Source organism: Monomorium pharaonis, chromosome 6, assembly GCF_013373865.1.
Source record: "Monomorium pharaonis isolate MP-MQ-018 chromosome 6, ASM1337386v2, whole genome shotgun sequence".
In the NCBI taxonomy this organism is placed as follows: domain Eukaryota; kingdom Metazoa; phylum Arthropoda; class Insecta; order Hymenoptera; family Formicidae; genus Monomorium; species Monomorium pharaonis.
Window position 1 is genome coordinate 18,161,650 of NC_050472.1, and position 17,353 is coordinate 18,179,002.

General features: G+C 35.2%; 1 protein-coding gene across 1 annotated transcript; it reads left to right on the forward strand.

Annotated features, from left to right (window-relative positions):
* The first annotated feature begins 1,295 nt into the window (after positions 1 to 1,295).
* LOC118646376 lies at positions 1,296 to 2,501 on the forward strand. The gene has a single exon (XM_036289075.1). The coding sequence runs from the start codon at positions 1,296 to 1,298 to the stop codon at positions 2,499 to 2,501; it is 1,206 nt and encodes a 401-aa protein (XP_036144968.1).
* Positions 2,502 to 17,353: the final 14,852 nt, after the last annotated feature.

Sequence of the window (17,353 nt, forward strand, 5' to 3'; positions counted from 1 at the left end):
ACCGACGAGTGGTGCGCGTTTAAACGAGAGTGGTATCGTAAATTTGGACGATACGACGGGCCCCGGCACTCACTGGGTGGCGTACGCAAAGAGGGGTAACCACGTCGCGTATTTCGATAGTTTCGGCAATCTTCGACCACCTAGAGAACTAGTACGATACTTTGGGGACCGGGTGACAACGATTGAGTATAATCGAACGTCCTATCAAACGTACGAGAGCATTTGTGGACAACTCTGCCTGCAGTTTCTTCAACGCGTGTAAATTTAAAAAACTGAACTAGTACCGCAAAGACTCAGTATTTCACCACCATCATGTCGCTGACGTTTACCCTGAGCGGCAAGAGCAGTGTTCTCGCGGCACACTATTCTCCGGCTATAGATTTGAGCGACGATGATTATGAGCTCGGTCTAACGATTTTTGAAACCTATAACACGATACCGAACGTGAATTCCTCAAACAATACGTTTTACTTTGACAAGGATAACACGGAGATTACGATTCCCGAGGGATCGTACGAACTGCGAGCTATAAACGAATTTTTGAAACGCACAATTTCACGAAAACGTCCGCAACACAACGGAACTCATTCCGGTGACGTTACGCGTGGGGGCAACGATGATGATAATGATGGGGAGTATCCGATAACGCTTCGCGCCAACTACAATACAATGAGATGTGAGATCAAATGCGCCTACAGTATACATTTGGGTAAACCCAACAACATAGGATCGCTGCTAGGATTCTCACCGAAGCGTGGTGTACTGCTACCGCGAAAATGGCACGAATCGGACGTGTCGATCAACATAATGAACGTGAACATTATTCGCGTGGAATGCAACGTGACCGCGGGCGCGTACAGCAACAATAAGAGTGTACACACGATACATGAGTTTTCACCGAGCGTGCCACCAGGATATAAGATATCAGAAAGGCCCACACAAATTATTTATCTGCCAATCATCGTGCGGTGCATTACGGATCTGACAATACACGCCGTCGATCAGAACGGACGATTGCTTGATTTTCGAGGAGAAGAAATCACCGTCAGACTGCACGTGCGACGACGGTTGCAACAATAACGCGAACGTGAGATGCTCGTGCTAAACACATCGCAGCGCGCGAAAGATAACGTTATCTCCACACCAGTGCCAACATTCCAACAGTCACCCGATACTCTTGCGACGACGTTTAATAATATTCAATCATCCTGTTGTCCCGAGAAAAAAAAGCTCAACGCGTCGAACGTTAAATTTTTACAATCTCTGGGATTCGCGGTGCAAAACGTCTGATAACGATGACTGACATTCTAAACATCGGAGACGAGCCGATCTTCGATGATCGGATCGTCAAGATCGAGACTCATACGTACAATCCGTTTGCCAACACAACGTTCGGGCACAGCGACGAGATTCGAATACACCAACCCATACACCAACAGGATCTGTACACATTGCCGTTCGAAAGTTTTCTATACATCGAGGGAAAAGTGACAATAAAGAAACCAGCCAAGGGATTTTCGGTGGTACTGGGAAATAATTGTGTCGCGTTCATGTTCGATGAGATTCGATACGAACTCGACGGTGTAGAAATTGATCGCAACAGAAATGTTGGAATAACCAGCACACTGAAAAACTGTGCAACGGTGTCGTCAGACAAAAACGTGATTCTGAGAAACGCCGGATGGATTTCGGGTTGGGACGTGAATGGATACTTTAATTATTGCGTACCATTCAACATGTTGTTGGGGTTTTGCGAGGATTACAGACGCGTGGTGATCAACGCTCGTCACGAGTTAATTTTAATACGCGCGCGTAACGATAACAACAGTCTGATGGGAAGTTCAGAGTTGGAACCCACGATTGATATATTCAAGATACAATGGCGCATGCCTCACGTACTGCTGAACGAGATACATAAGTTGTCGATGCTGCGTACTCTGGAGAGCGGACGGTACCTGAGCATGGCTTTTCGTTCGTGGGATCTGTACGAGTTTCCACTATTGCAGCAAACAACTAAGCATTCGTGGGCCATCAAGACCGCTACTCAGCTCGAGAAGCCACGATATGTTATCTTTGCTCTGCAGACGGGTCGAAAGAACATTGTGTCCGAGGATCCAAGCCGATTCGATCATTGCAAATTGACAAACGTGAAACTGTATCTGAACTCGGAATGTTATCCATACGACGATATGAACTTGGATTTCGATAAAAATAAATGGGCCATTCTGTACGACATGTACGCGCGTTTCTGCAAGGGTTATTATGGATACGAGTATCTCGAGCCGAACCTCACCACTTCAACTTTTCTACTTAACGGTCCATTCGTAATCATCGATTGCTTTCGACAAAATGAATCGTTCAAGAGCGCAACCGTGGACGTGCGCATAGAATTTGAATGCAAAGAGAATGTGTCGATGAATACCACCGCGTACTGCCTCATCATACACGACCGCGTGGTTCAGTACAATTCGTTGACAAATGTTGTGCGCAAAATCACCTAACAACGTTGTACATTAAAGGAGAGGGAGATAAGACAATATATAACTCTACGACGCATTGAAGTTAATCACAGTCTTCTTGATAACAACAGTCATGTCTGCACCAACGTTCGTAGGCCTGCAAGGTTTCATCGTTGGAGGAAAATTTATCGTTAAGGAATTTGCCTCTTTCAAAGATGGATTTGAACTCACCCACTACTTGTTTACACCCACTTATCCATGGGAATACCTTACCAAGGCAGAAAGATGTCAGGTGGCATGGTTGAAAGTGAATCATCATGGAATATCATGGGAGGATGGATTAATTCCACACAGCATGGCTAGGAGTTTGATTACAAAGGCGGTGATGGGTACAACTGCAACCGATGATGAAATTCTCGTGTACGTCAAGGGATGTGAGAAACGAGAATGATTGCGTGATTTACTTCTGGACGAGGCGAGACAGGAAGCTTACATCGAGAATATCGAGACGCATTACGAAGACATAGAACCTCTAAACAAGTTGGACATTATGTACACTTTACGATGTCAGAATCATGTGAACAACTGTGCTTTACAAAATGTATTTAAGCTGTTTAATTGGTGGTCTAAGAATAAAAAATATATATCGTATCCATTTTTTACATTCTTTCTTCCTCACATATTTCCCTTTTTCCCCCCATCTCGTTTTTATTTATACAATAATTTTTTAACTTAAAACTATATGCAGGAAAAAATAATTCAAACAATATCATTTTTGTACATTTATTTTGTTATATAAAGCATAACGTACAATATGATTCACAACGTAATTAGCTTACAGTTTACAAGACTGGTTTTCTTTACACATTTTACTTGTCATATAAAGCATCATATACAATATTATCGAAAGCGTAAGCAATTAACTCACACTCTACAAGACATGTTTTATCATATTTTTCGCGTAATAACTTTGCAGCGTCGCTTTGATTAGTAATATGATTTTGACGCAAAATAGTAATAAACTTCTTATATTTATCACTCACGCTGTACGTATGTTGATCTAATTGATGACATACATAATCAACACAATCTTCAAGTTCATATAGGAACAGTAAGGTTGACGGCTTCATGTACATGCAATTATCATGCAACACCAACTTTATAATATTTTCATCACGCATTTTTACAAGTTTTATAATCAGATCGCAAACTGCAAATCTTGAAGATACTGCACAAATCGTTGTGCAGTCAAAATAAGTTGACCGCACAAATCGTTCAATATCCACCCGTCGATCTATAAACGTTTTCCATGTTGCGTATGGCAAAATTATTTGATTGCCCCTGTTGTCACCAAGCAGTATTTCCACATAAGATATAGGTCCCACGCCGATTGCAATATCCAAGTATTTGTATGCCGTGGCGGTCAAGGCGTATCTCCTACCCAAGATGCGTGGAGTATAACGCGGCTGCGATAATGCTCTGTAAAAAGAATATAGCTCGCTATAGAAAAATATAAGATATTAATACGAAGAAAATTTTAAAAATTATAAAAAATACTTACGGTTTATCACACGCCTCGTTCTGTTGGATCGGAACGTAATAGTTCATGCTGTACGTTTCGGGAAGCTTTTGAAGTCTGTCTTCCACCGACTGAGAAGCAAACGAGAAGTTTTGCTGTCCGTCTTGTAACACGCGAGTGATGCGGTACCATTGTCAGAACTCTTCTTATATTGTACACCCCTCCATAAATTTTTTAATCCTTTGTCTCAACTGGAGCACTCATCACACCCAGTAAAATTACAGCGTTGCCGACGTTTATAAAATTACAGCGTTGCCAACGTTTAAATCACGTGATCATCGAGAGCCAATCACGTTATCACGAAACATGTTGCAACATGTTTAATGCAACGTTGTCCCCCCCTCTCTAACACCCAAAACAGGGAGGGGGTAAAAAGTAGCATTTTTTATATCAATACCCCCTTATAAAAACATATCAAGTTTTCAAAAACATATCAAGTTTTTTCAAAGGCACCGCAAAATAGTTTACGTCTGATATTAGTTTACTTCTGATAAGCGGTTCTTCCCGGAGCCCCGGGTGACGTCATCTCTCCCCGCCGTAACACCCCTCGCGCCCACAAATCCCCCCCGCACACCCGCACCCCCCTCGGAGCTCCCGAGTTAGAACCGGTCTTGTATTCCTACTTTATTTCGTTGCATGTTCTTGTGAACTATTTTATTGCACGTTCTTGTGAATCTCTTATTTTGCCCATTATTTGTGAATCTGCTATTTCGCTTTATAGATGCTGAACATTATTACAAATTATCTCGTTACGTATTAAATATTTTATTGACCTATGAATTGTGAATTATTATTTGCATATTATTGAGAAATCGTTTTATTATATCCTGCAGCAAATTCAGTATACTAACTTTATTGAGAAGGCGAACAATGATGAGAAATTTATTATTTGTGTAGGATATTTTGTAAAATTATTAATTACCTTGTTAATACTAAATTTTAGTGCGAATTATTAAATATCGTTAGAAAACTAATCATTTCAATAATATTAAATATTATTCAAATTTATGATGTTGAGCATTTTAATGAAGTTATTATTATGAAATATGTTACCGAATGTCAATTATTATAAATCGACATGTTAAACAAGATGTTAAACATCTTTATGAAATTATTACTTGTTTCATTAATATATTATATTAATTATTATATTAAATATTTTGAAAACCTAATTGTTCTAATAATATTAAATATTTTCCCAAAATTATTATATTAAATATTTTATAGAGTCATTACTCGTTTTATTAATATCAAATATTATTGCGAAGTATAATATTAAATATTTTCGTGCTTTGGTAACTTTGACTTCATCTTGTACTTATTATACTGAATTATTGTATTAATTATTCTTGTGAACCTATCGTTTTCTTGATATCGAATTTATCCAAAATTATTATATCAAATACATTGCTGAAATTATTATTTGCTTTATCAATATTTCCCTGTGAATTGGTACTACGTTAAATATTCTGAGAATTTAACTGCTCTAACAGTAACGACAATTATCTTAAATTTGTTATAATTTTATTGTGTTATATCATATTGAATATTATTATAAATTGTTTTATTAAGTAACTTTATGGATTTGTTACTCTGCATATTATTTTGAATTTAACATACTGAATACTGCGATGTGGACTTCCACTAAACATGAAACATACATGAAATATTTCAAATTGTCTCATACAGGTATCAAAAAATACATTCTACTTGTATCCCATATAACATCGGATATTCTATGTATATGCATTTTTTGTCCATAATGTGAAAAAAATATCTTGTCTGTTAAACGTATATACATCTCACATACATGATTCGAATATACATTATGGTATATAAAGTGTATATCTATTAATGTATTTGATATGTATATACAGCGCACAATGTTAAATGTATATACATCTTACATACATGATTCAAATATACATTATAGTATATAAAGTGTATATCCATTAATGTATTTGATATGTATGTACAGCGCACAATGTTAAATGCATATACATCTCACATACATGATTCGAATATACATTATAGTATATAAAGTGCATATCCATTAATATATTTAGTATGTATATACAGCGCACAATGTTAAATGTATGTACATTTCATATGCAAGATATTTTTCCTTTATAATATGAACTTGTACGCTCACGCGTAAGGAGTAATTGTCGCAATCACCGCTAGACGGTGCAACTTAGCCCTTTCTCTTCGGAGTCAAGTGATTCTCTTTTGCATATATAAGGAGGTCACTTGCAACTCCGCAATCAGATCTCGAATCTCATTTTTATTAGCTACCGTGCCTCGAATACGGTACCGTACCAACACACAATCCCCACAAATTTGTATCATGTATATTCTATGTACATCTTATGTATATATACTATGGACATATGTATAATATTATGCATGTATTATGTACATTCTATGTTCATGTTATGTATATAAAATGAATGATAAATGGACATACATAATGTATATACATGTAATATACGAATCATATACATGTGTATATACTTCCGATCTGCAATGGATATTTTCCTTGTAACATTTCATATACAATGGATGTACGGTGTAATACAGAACCATAGTATATACAACATACAAATGTATATACATAATATATACATTGTATATTAAATTGTTTTGTGGGATATATTTAGATACACACATTTTATTTGCATATACATTTCACGTTCTTTGTATGTATTGCATCAAGTATATACATGGAATATATATACAATGTACATACTATCTAATGTGTGTACAAATGTACAGGGTGTTGCACTTGACTACAGTGCAGTCTAACGGGTTGCATATCCGTGCAGGTTGCTATTCCGTCGATAAAAACGCGTGCCGATTTTATCAATGAGTGCGTGCGCGGAGAGAGCGGACTAAGTAGGCATGCTGTATACGACCCGCAGCCTGCGCTTCGTCAACGCGCTTGTGCTAAATCCCTTTTTTAATGTAGTAATGACGAGTTGAGAGAATAGCGCTTAAAAGTGTTTTGAATCTAGCACAGTTCGAAAGAAAATAATACTGCATGCAAATAAGATAATCAATTTGAATACTCGCCGCAGCAATATTGAATGATAATGTCAGAAGCGAGAAGTTACATGGATTTTTCTTCTTACTTTGTACGCCTGCAGAGATAATTTTAATTAATTTAAGATAAATAATAATTTAAGATAATATTAATTAATTAATTTTTTCATAGGTCAAACTGCACGTTCATAAGTAATAACAAAATAGGTAGCATAATAAGTATTAGCAAAATACCAGGATTCAATAAGTTAATATATTTTTTTAACTAATAAGATTAAAGTTAATGGCTTATAAAATTAATTTAGTTAAGTTAATAGTTACATGAACAGAAACTTGGTTAAAGTTATTCAGTTAAGAGTGAATTAACTCAAGTTAAATTAAAAGTTAATTTTAAAAAACATTATTAATATTACATTAAAAAGTTATAATTAATATAAATTAGAATATCGATACAATATAGATTATTAAATATATTTAATATTTTATCTGTAAATTAAATCCATAAATCTAAGTATTTTCTCTTCGTAGAATTTTATCTTCTTCTTTAGGACGATTCGTAAAAACTTGAAAGCAATAAAAGATTTGTAACTATAATGCACATTGTTTATCTTTCCATTGAAATAATATGTATTATAGATATAAATTGTGAGGACGTGAAAGCCACAGTGAAGATTGTGCCAATTATTTCTTTAAACTTTGCTTTGCGTGTCATAGATGCAATCTACATATCCCAGCAACATAAAATAACAGTCATAAGTGTTAATTGTAATTTAGCATTCAACAATCTAACCGTACTATAACATGTCGGATATATAACAGTTATTGTGTGAGCAATCTGTTTTAATATGTCCATGCTCCGCTGTGAAGGAAAAGTAGATATAATTAAAGAAGACAAGTTTGGCGTTGTTGTAAATAAGCATGTATTTATACGTTTATTTATTTATACCAAATATCACAATCAATATGCAACCATAAATAAGTTACAATAAAAATATATAATAAATAAATTTTTATGCCAATAAAAGTTATAAATGGCAAGTCAAATGATAAAATAAAAACGATAAAAGAGTCAAATGATAAAATAAAAATATATAATAAATAAATTTTTATGCCAATAAAAGTTATAAATGGCAAGTCAAATGATAAAATAAAGCGATAAAAAAATGAGTCAAATAATAAGATAAAAACGATAGAAGATAAAACAACAGAAGAAGCAATGGTCAATCGCTGATAACAGTTTCGTCAAAAAATATAGATATTATAATAAATATATAAATAAACAGTTAAAAACGTATAAAAATTTTAAATCTATAAAAAAACAAACTTTATATTTATAATAAGTGTTCAAAATGTCTTCCATTATTCTCCAAGCAAAGCGCTACTCGTCGCATAAAATTTTCACGTACTTTTAATAATGTGTCAGGTGTTATCATAGCGCTTGCTTGTCGGATACGATTTATGAGGTCTTCTCTATTACGCGGTAAAGTCAAATATACTTTTTCTTTCAAGTATCCCCACAAAAAAAAATCCATAGGAGTCATATCCGGAGAACGCGGAGGCCATTCGAACAGAGGACTTTGAATCCCTATCCATCGATTGGGAAACATACGATTTAAACAATTCCGCGCCAAATGAGATGTGTGTGCCGGGTGACCATCCTGTTGATATATAATGCGTGGACGGAGGTCTAGCGGAACGTCCTCTAAATATTCGATCAAATTGTTTTCCAAAAAAGCGGTATAACTTTCTGCATTAATAGCTTCGTCAAAAAAATGTGACCCAATCACATAATTATCGATAATGCCCATCCACACGTTAATGCTAAATCGTCCCTGCACATGTACCTCTTTGCGGCAGTGCATATTTTCTTCGGCGTAATGATGTTCGTTATGCCGATTAACTCTTCCATCGTTGTGGAAGGTGCATTCATCCGTCCAAAAAATTTGTTTTAGAAATTCGTCATTTCCCATATGATCTACATCAACCTGCAAATAAATCGTTTACATTAGCTAAAGTCCTTTTTTTCATTGTGACATAATTTCGATGCATTTCGCTCACCTGCTCAGATATCCAATCACAGAAAGCCTCTCTACGAAGAAAGTCTTCTTGGCGTAGTAACTGAGTGGTGTGGCGTTTAAAAGGAATCATTTTCAAATTGTTTTTAATAATGCGATGTACTTTTGTGTGATCTATATTTAATTCTGTCGCAATAGCCCTTGTGCTTGTGTGTGGATTTTCCTGTATTGCCATTCTTACAGCGTTGATTGTTTCGTCATTTCTATGACGCACGTTGATATTTTGTTTCGGTACATGCAGTGATCCATATCTGCGCATATTTTGTTCTAAATTTCTAAAAATGCTATAATGTGGATGACGTCTTTCGGGAAAACGCTCTGCATAAAGTGCTGCAGCTCGCCTTTCGTTTCGTTCACACTGCGCGTAAATGAACACCATATCGGTAAGTTCGTCGTTCCCGTACCGAGCCATTTTTTGTTTTATTATCTTCTTAGAATCGTCGAAATAATTATCTATCAATGTAACACAATTGTTGAAACGTAAAACAATTGAAAATTTGTATTGCGTGCTTTCTTTGCAAGACGTTTCAGGATAATTAAGCATGTCAAAACTTAAACCGAAACTTTAAAATCACTTACCTTGATGTTGATGAATATTCGCTTCAGTGCTATGATTGTCAGTCGTAATTGAGTCAATGTGCAAAATTGCAGAGTCAAAAAGTAAAAAATATAAAATAAAGTATAAAATTTAGTCACATTGAGTAAAGACTAACCCACTTGATCTTGTTCGTCAGGAAAATGAGACAAAGACAAAACCAAGAACGTTACATTCAATATGACAAAGTCGTAAGATAAAAACAAATAAAGGACAATAATATATACATGACAATTACAAATCTTCTATTGCTTTCAAGTTTTTACGAATTGTCCTAAAGAAGAAGATAAAATTCTACGAAGAGAAAATACTTAGATTTATGGATTTAATTTACAGATAAAATATTAAATATATTTAATAATCTATATTGTATTGATATTCTAATTTAAATAAATTATAACTTTTAAATTTAATATTAATGACTTTTTAAAATTAACTTTTAATTTAACTTGAGTTTTTTATCTTATCATTTGACTCTTTTATCGTTTTTATTTTATCATTTGACTTGCCATTTATAACTTTTATTGGCATAAAAATTTATTTATTATATATTTTTATTGTAACTTATTTATGGTTGCATATTGATTGTGATATTTGGTATAAATAAATAAACGTATAAATACATGCTTATTTACAACAACGCCAAACTTGTCTTCTTTAATTATATCTACTTTTCCTTCACAGCGGAGCATGGACATATTAAAACAGATTGCTCACACAATAACTGTTATATATCCGACATGTTATAGTACGGTTAGATTGTTGAATGCTAAATTACAATTAACACTTATGACTGTTATTTTATGTTGCTGGGATATGTAGATTGCATCTATGACACGCAAAGCAAAGTTTAAAGAAATAATTGGCACAATCTTCACTGTGGCTTTCACGTCCTCACAATTTATATCTATAATACATATTATTTCAATGGAAAGATAAACAATGTGCATTATAGTTACAAATCTTTTATTGCTTTCAAGTTTTTACGAATCGTCCTAAAGAAGAAGATAAAATTCTACGAAGAGAAAATACTTAGATTTATGGATTTAATTTACAGATAAAATATTAAATATATTTAATAATCTATATTGTATCGATATTCTAATTTATATTAATTATAACTTTTTAATGTAATATTAATAATGTTTTTTAAAATTAACTTTTAATTTAACTTGAGTTAATTCACTCTTAACTGAATAACTTTAACCAAGTTTCTGTTCATGTAACTATTAACTTAACTAAATTAATTTTATAAGCCATTAACTTTAATCTTATTAGTTAAAAAAATATATTAACTTATTGAATCCTGGTATTTTGCTAATACTTATTATGCTACCTATTTTGTTATTACTTATGAACGTGCAGTTTGACCTATGAAAAAATTAATTAATTAATATTATCTTAAATTATTATTTATCTTAAATTAATTAAAATTATCTCTGCAGGCGTACAAAGTAAGAAGAAAAATCCATGTAACTTCTCGCTTCTGACATTATCATTCAATATTGCTGCGGCGAGTATTCAAATTGATTATCTTATTTGCATGCAGTATTATTTTCTTTCGAACTGTGCTAGATTCAAAACACTTTTAAGCGCTATTCTCTCAACTCGTCATTACTACATTAAAAAAGGGATTTAGCACAAGCGCGTTGACGAAGCGCAGGCTGCGGGTCGTATACAGCATGCCTACTTAGTCCGCTCTCTCCGCGCACGCACTCATTGATAAAATCGGCACGCGTTTTTATCGACGGAATAGCAACCTGCACGGATATGCAACCCGTTAGACTGCACTGTAGTCAAGTGCAACACCCTTTTTTTCCGACTTGTTAAGTGAAGCCACGAGCTCGCGGAATCGTCGGAGCATCGTTGTCTCGCTCGATCGCGCCCGCCCGCGTGATTTCGCTCCGTGCTGTGCATTTTGTGGTATCATCGCGTTGTGTGTGCGTCCCGATCCGCAGCCGAGTCAATCGTAATTTCGTCCGGTCGTTGTGTCACGAGTGATTCCCGTGTTGTAAATTGTCGCACCTTGGTAAATTATCGTATTAATACTGTGTAATTTGGTCGATCGCATTTTTGTCGCGAGCCCTTCGGTAATTGCGCTCGGGTGATAATCAATGTAATCGTCTCGAACCGCCTGGTTGGCGAGTGAATAATAATTATCGCGCTTATTACTCGCGAGATTCGTTAGCGCGCGGGAGAACACGAGTCCGCCGCGTGCCGCGCGGGCTCGGAGTTACGGTTCGTCCCGTTCGCCCTTGACGAAGTCGTCATCCTATCGAGAGTTTGGCGTCCTCCAACGACGCCGGGTCAAGCGTAGACAAGCCGGAGAATTCCCGCGTACGCACAATAACCCGCTTGTCAAGCATCCCGTCTTCGCGATATACGATACCCAGCGGTCGTCAGCTGGTAACGCGCGCGAGTCATTGCCACTCTACAGAGCCGTTTTACCGTGTAATATCTACGATCAAATACAATTGTTAATTTTCTTTGTTACATTAATGTTGTGTCACTGATTCTCTCGCCTTCCCGATTCCATCCGCCCGCGCCGAACCTCCCGCTCTGCCATTTGAGGGCTGAGCAGCTGGATATCAGAGCCGCTAACGCCCCGGTCGCCTAGCGTGCGCCCGTCTTTCCCGCGATTCTGTTACCGTAACGTTCATTGACGATTTGGTGCACACAGAGTGGTACGCTTAACGTACCTGGCGCCCAACTAAGCATTGCAGTGGAAAATTTCGCGGAGGCAGTCGCGCCGACACCCGGGCGGCTCAGGGCCGCGACCAGGGACGGAGGCGAAGTTGGCCGTCGCTCGTGAGCACGGTTACAACATATATATATATATATATATAAGTAAAAAAGTGCAAAGAGAAAAGTGATATTTGTGGCGAAAAGTTTTTCTTGAGAAAAGAAAACGCGCGCGCGCGTAAATGCATTATTTTATTAAATCTGTGAAAACATAAATTTTATAAAATAAAGGAAAAAATCAATCTAATCGAAACTATCAAAATGGATCTCATATAAGATATTTATGACATCGCTATAAATATTATTATAATACTATACCACAATAACATTTAAATACTGTTTTTAAAAAAATGTTCATGATATAATATCAAGAAATTTCTATAACGTTTCACATGTAAGTATCTGAATACGAACATTAACTGTTTATGTTACATTTTTAAAACGTTTCAGTATGAGTCTCTGAAACATTTCATGTTTCAGAAGAACATCTATGAAACATATTAAATACTTTTTTTTGTATAGTGGGCTTTTATATTGAATATCCTCGCGAACTCATCATTTTGAATTCGCACCTCTCGTCGACACCTGTTGTTTTTATTATATTACACCGCAACGAACATTATATTAAATTACCACCTCAAAAATTGTAGCGAATTTATTATGCTGAATAAGATTTCAAATATATTATCAGGTATTAAAACGAAATGTCTTGTTAAATATCATTACGAATAATTATTTTGAATAATTTTGTGAACCTATTATACTATATTAAATTAAACGTTGCCTTGAGTTTATTTCGTTGAATTATTACTACCAAATATCCCTGTACATCATTACTCAGAATATCATTCCGAATTTAACACATTGTATCACCTTTAATCATTACTTTATTCAGAAACTGAACATATTTGGAATTATTAAACACGACTTCAGCATCTTTCCCTATTTTTATAATGAGTAAAAAAAAAATAGCAAAATAAAACAAGAATAATTATCATAAGAATCGTTTTATTCGCCTGCGCACTAACCCTCCGATATATACCGATCCTTGCTCTCGACATCCCGAGGTATTGCGGGCCTAGCAGGTAGCCTCAAAAGCATAGAAAGCACCACTATTTTCAGCGACTTAGGTACGTCGGAAATAGGAAGGTCCGTCTTCCGGGACGTGACAAGGGCAATCGGGTTGAATCTGGAAAGTCTGCTTCTAACACGACTTGGTGAAGATCATCTTATTTGGCAATATATATGTCAAATAAGGCGATCTTAAATGACTATGAATACATAACAAATAAGATTATTTTAAGTCTATGCTTATGTCAAACAAGATACATTTATGAAACACATTTAAGCGTTCTGAAATAAGATCGTCTTGGTCAAGTCACGACTTGAGATTTTGCTCAAGTCTTTGCTTATTCGTCAACTACGAAACTAGAGGGCATCTTAAGACCGAACTTAAGACAGTCTTGGAAATAAGTCTCGACTATGAATACGGGCCTACGTTTATTCTTTTCTACGTATGCCAATACCCCCATTCCTGAAACGAGCAGACCTGGTTTTGACGCGTTGGATTGGGCGACCGTAACCGTAACCGGCTGAATCAAGTACGTGATTGGTCGAAACCTTACTATTATAGTTATGTCCATAGACATAGTAAGTATAGACCGAGCATTCACTGTAGGGCCGGAATTCATAGTCGAATCTTATTCAAGTTCCAGCTTAAGCACGATCTTGAGACGTCAATGCTGTTATTTCATTGGTTAAGTAAGTCTCAAGTCGGCTCGAAGCTAGACTTAAGACAATGCTTGAGCTTAAGATCGGTCTATGAATCCCGTCCTATAAGCGTTAAAGCATATGAAAAGAAAGACAAAAGATATAAGATGAATTTCTTTCTCTTTTTAATGTCGGAGAAGTGGGGGAGCACTTGTCCTCATCTCCTCGCGTCGATTGATGAGGAGATGAGGAGAAGAACTCCCCACTTCTCCGGCATTAAAAAGAGAAAGAAACTTATTTTATATCTTTTCTTTCTTTTCGTATGCATCAACGTTTATACGGTGCATGCTCGGTCTATACTTTTACTATGTCTATGGTTATGTCAATTCATGTGTGAGGGCCTTTAGGGCCTTCATACACGAATTGATTCGCACTTGACCGGAAGTGAACGTTTTTTTCAATAATTGCTGTGTGTAATCGTTTGTATTTCGTATGAAGAGGTTTGAAGTGCAATTAAAAAGGTTTGTGAGTCATTCGTTTATTTGTAATTAATTAATTATTTTTCCACCCGACACTTAGCCGAAATATATTAATTGAACAAAGTTATTATATGGAATTGTTTGAAGTTTATATGAAAAGTTATGAAATTTGATTAAAAAGGTTTGTGAGTGATCCAAACACATTTTATTAAATTCGTGAAAGTTAAGGCCCTCACACGTGAATTGACATAACCATAACAGTAAGGTTTTGAAGCGTCGGATTGGGCGATCGTAACCGTAACCTGCCGTAACCACAGACTTCTATAATATACTAGACTGCTAGGCTCGTTATATATTCTCCATTTAGTGTGTACCCGAAAAGTTTGTACAAATAGGTGCTCATAGGCGGCAGACTGAATTACCGATTGGAATGTGGCTAATATTTTACAGTCCTACGACTATGGATACTAGAGAAGTGAATGTATGATACAATATACAGGGAGTCCCAGAGCATACTGGTCACTGTTCATAAAAAGGTAGATGGGATCGAGATGAACATAAAAGTTCAATATTGTTGTGGGTTTGGTCTGCTACTAATCGAGATATAAATTTTTTAAATTATGCGAATGAGAGCGCACCTTACGCGCCAAAGGAAGGGCTCGAGCCGCTCGAGCCATAGCACGGCCTACTGTTTCAAGCATTGGCTGCCGGCGGCGGCGGGGGAAAGAAGGAGAAGCGTCACCGTTCCCACGTCTCGCCGCACCGCGCCTAAGCTCGCGTCGATGGCTGCTAATGGGTGCTTTCTATTTAGTAACACAAGTCGACACAAGCATCCTTCTATCTTTTTTTATGTTCAATGAGTAACAAAGATAGAACGACACTTGTGTCGACTTGTGTCATTAAATGGAAAGCACCTAATATGCACACTCACGATTATATGACGAGATTATGAATTATTAATAAAAATAGGACAAATTCAAATCATAATAAATTTCTGTTAATAAGAAAGTCGAAAGAGAGAAATCGACGGAAACTTATGGAACCTGCAAATAATATAATATTTGCCGCAAATTCTCTCATCGTTTTTATGGAACATTAAATTAACGAAGATTTATCACGATTCTTTATACATTCTCCTTTCGTAACCATCTTATTAGAAAATTACGAAATGCACGAAATACTATCTCTAATATGCACTCTTTGTAAAATAACACGATAGAAAAATATTCACGTTTGATCTAACGACTTTAGGATAAATTATTCGATGCGACTTCTACGGTAATTATAGGTAATTAGAGATCAATGTTATGTCAAGTATTGTTAGTATGGTTAACTACAAAGCATTTTCTCTTGTATATGATAGAGAACTTTGAGTTTCTTCTATCGTTAATACATTATAAGTCACTGAAAATCTGTCGTAATTCATAATGCAATTAAAGGTAAAAGAAACTCTGAATTCTTTTATTCATTATTGAATTTTTTATTTACTCTTGATTCGTATGTAAAATTGAACTTTGTACTTTTATACTTTGTAATTTAGCAGGAATATCTTTCCCTCTAAAGTATTTACAGAAACACGATAAACGTCATTTTCAACAACAGTTCCAATCAATATTATTAGAGTTTCATTAAATGTCATAAAATTTTTTTAACAAGATTACTATTTTTTAACATTTTTAACATTAAACACGATACGACACTCAGAAAGAAAGTATCGTGCTGATTATTTATCGCAGTTTTAGTGATAATTTTTGATAATTTTTTTTTTCGATCGTGTGTAACACTAAAAATATAAAGAAATGATAATTGTTAAAACTTTATTCAAATTACACATAATGAAAGTAGAATAGTACAAACTAAAGATGTTGTTAAACGTGGTAATATTTAGTGTATTTGTGTACTACGTAGTGCTTGAGAGGGAAAGAGGGAGAGAGAGAGAGAGAGAGAAAGAGAGAGAGAGGGAGAGAGAGGTGTCATACTAAAATGCGCGAAATACTTATCCATAGTATGTTACACTCTTTGTAATAACACAGAAAAATATTCCCTCTTGATGTAACGATTTCACGATAGCTTAGGCGCGATGCTACGATAATTATGCTTAAAAATTAATGTTCAATATCATGTATTGTTAACACAACGAAGGATTTTCTTTTATAACCATAGAAAACTTACAGTTTCTTCTACCTTTAATTGCATTATTAATTACGACAGATTTTCAGTGACTTATAATGTATTAACAATAGAAGAAATTCGAAGTTCTCTATCATATACAAGAGAAAATCATTTCTAGTTAACCATACTAACGATACTTGACATAACATTGATCTCTAATTACCTATAATTACCGTAGAAGTTGCATCGAATAACTTATCCTGAATTCGTTAGATCAAACATGAATATTTTTCTATCGTGTTATTTTACAAAGAGTGCAGGGATAGTATTTCGTGCATTTCGTAATTTTTTAATAAGATGGTTACGAAAGGAGAATGTATAAAGAATCAATCGTGATAAATTTTCGTTAATTTAATATTCCATAAAAAACGATGAGAGAATTTGATGCGGCAAATATTATATTATTTGCAGGTTCCATACGTTTCCATCGCTTTCTCTCTTTCGACTTTCTTATTTACAAAAGTTTATTACGATTTAAATTTGTCCTATTTTTATTAATA

Coding starts and splice junctions, on each gene's coding strand:
- LOC118646376 (XM_036289075.1), top strand. CDS start 1,296: ATGACTGACATTCTAAACATCGGAGACGAGCCGATCTTCGATGATCGG.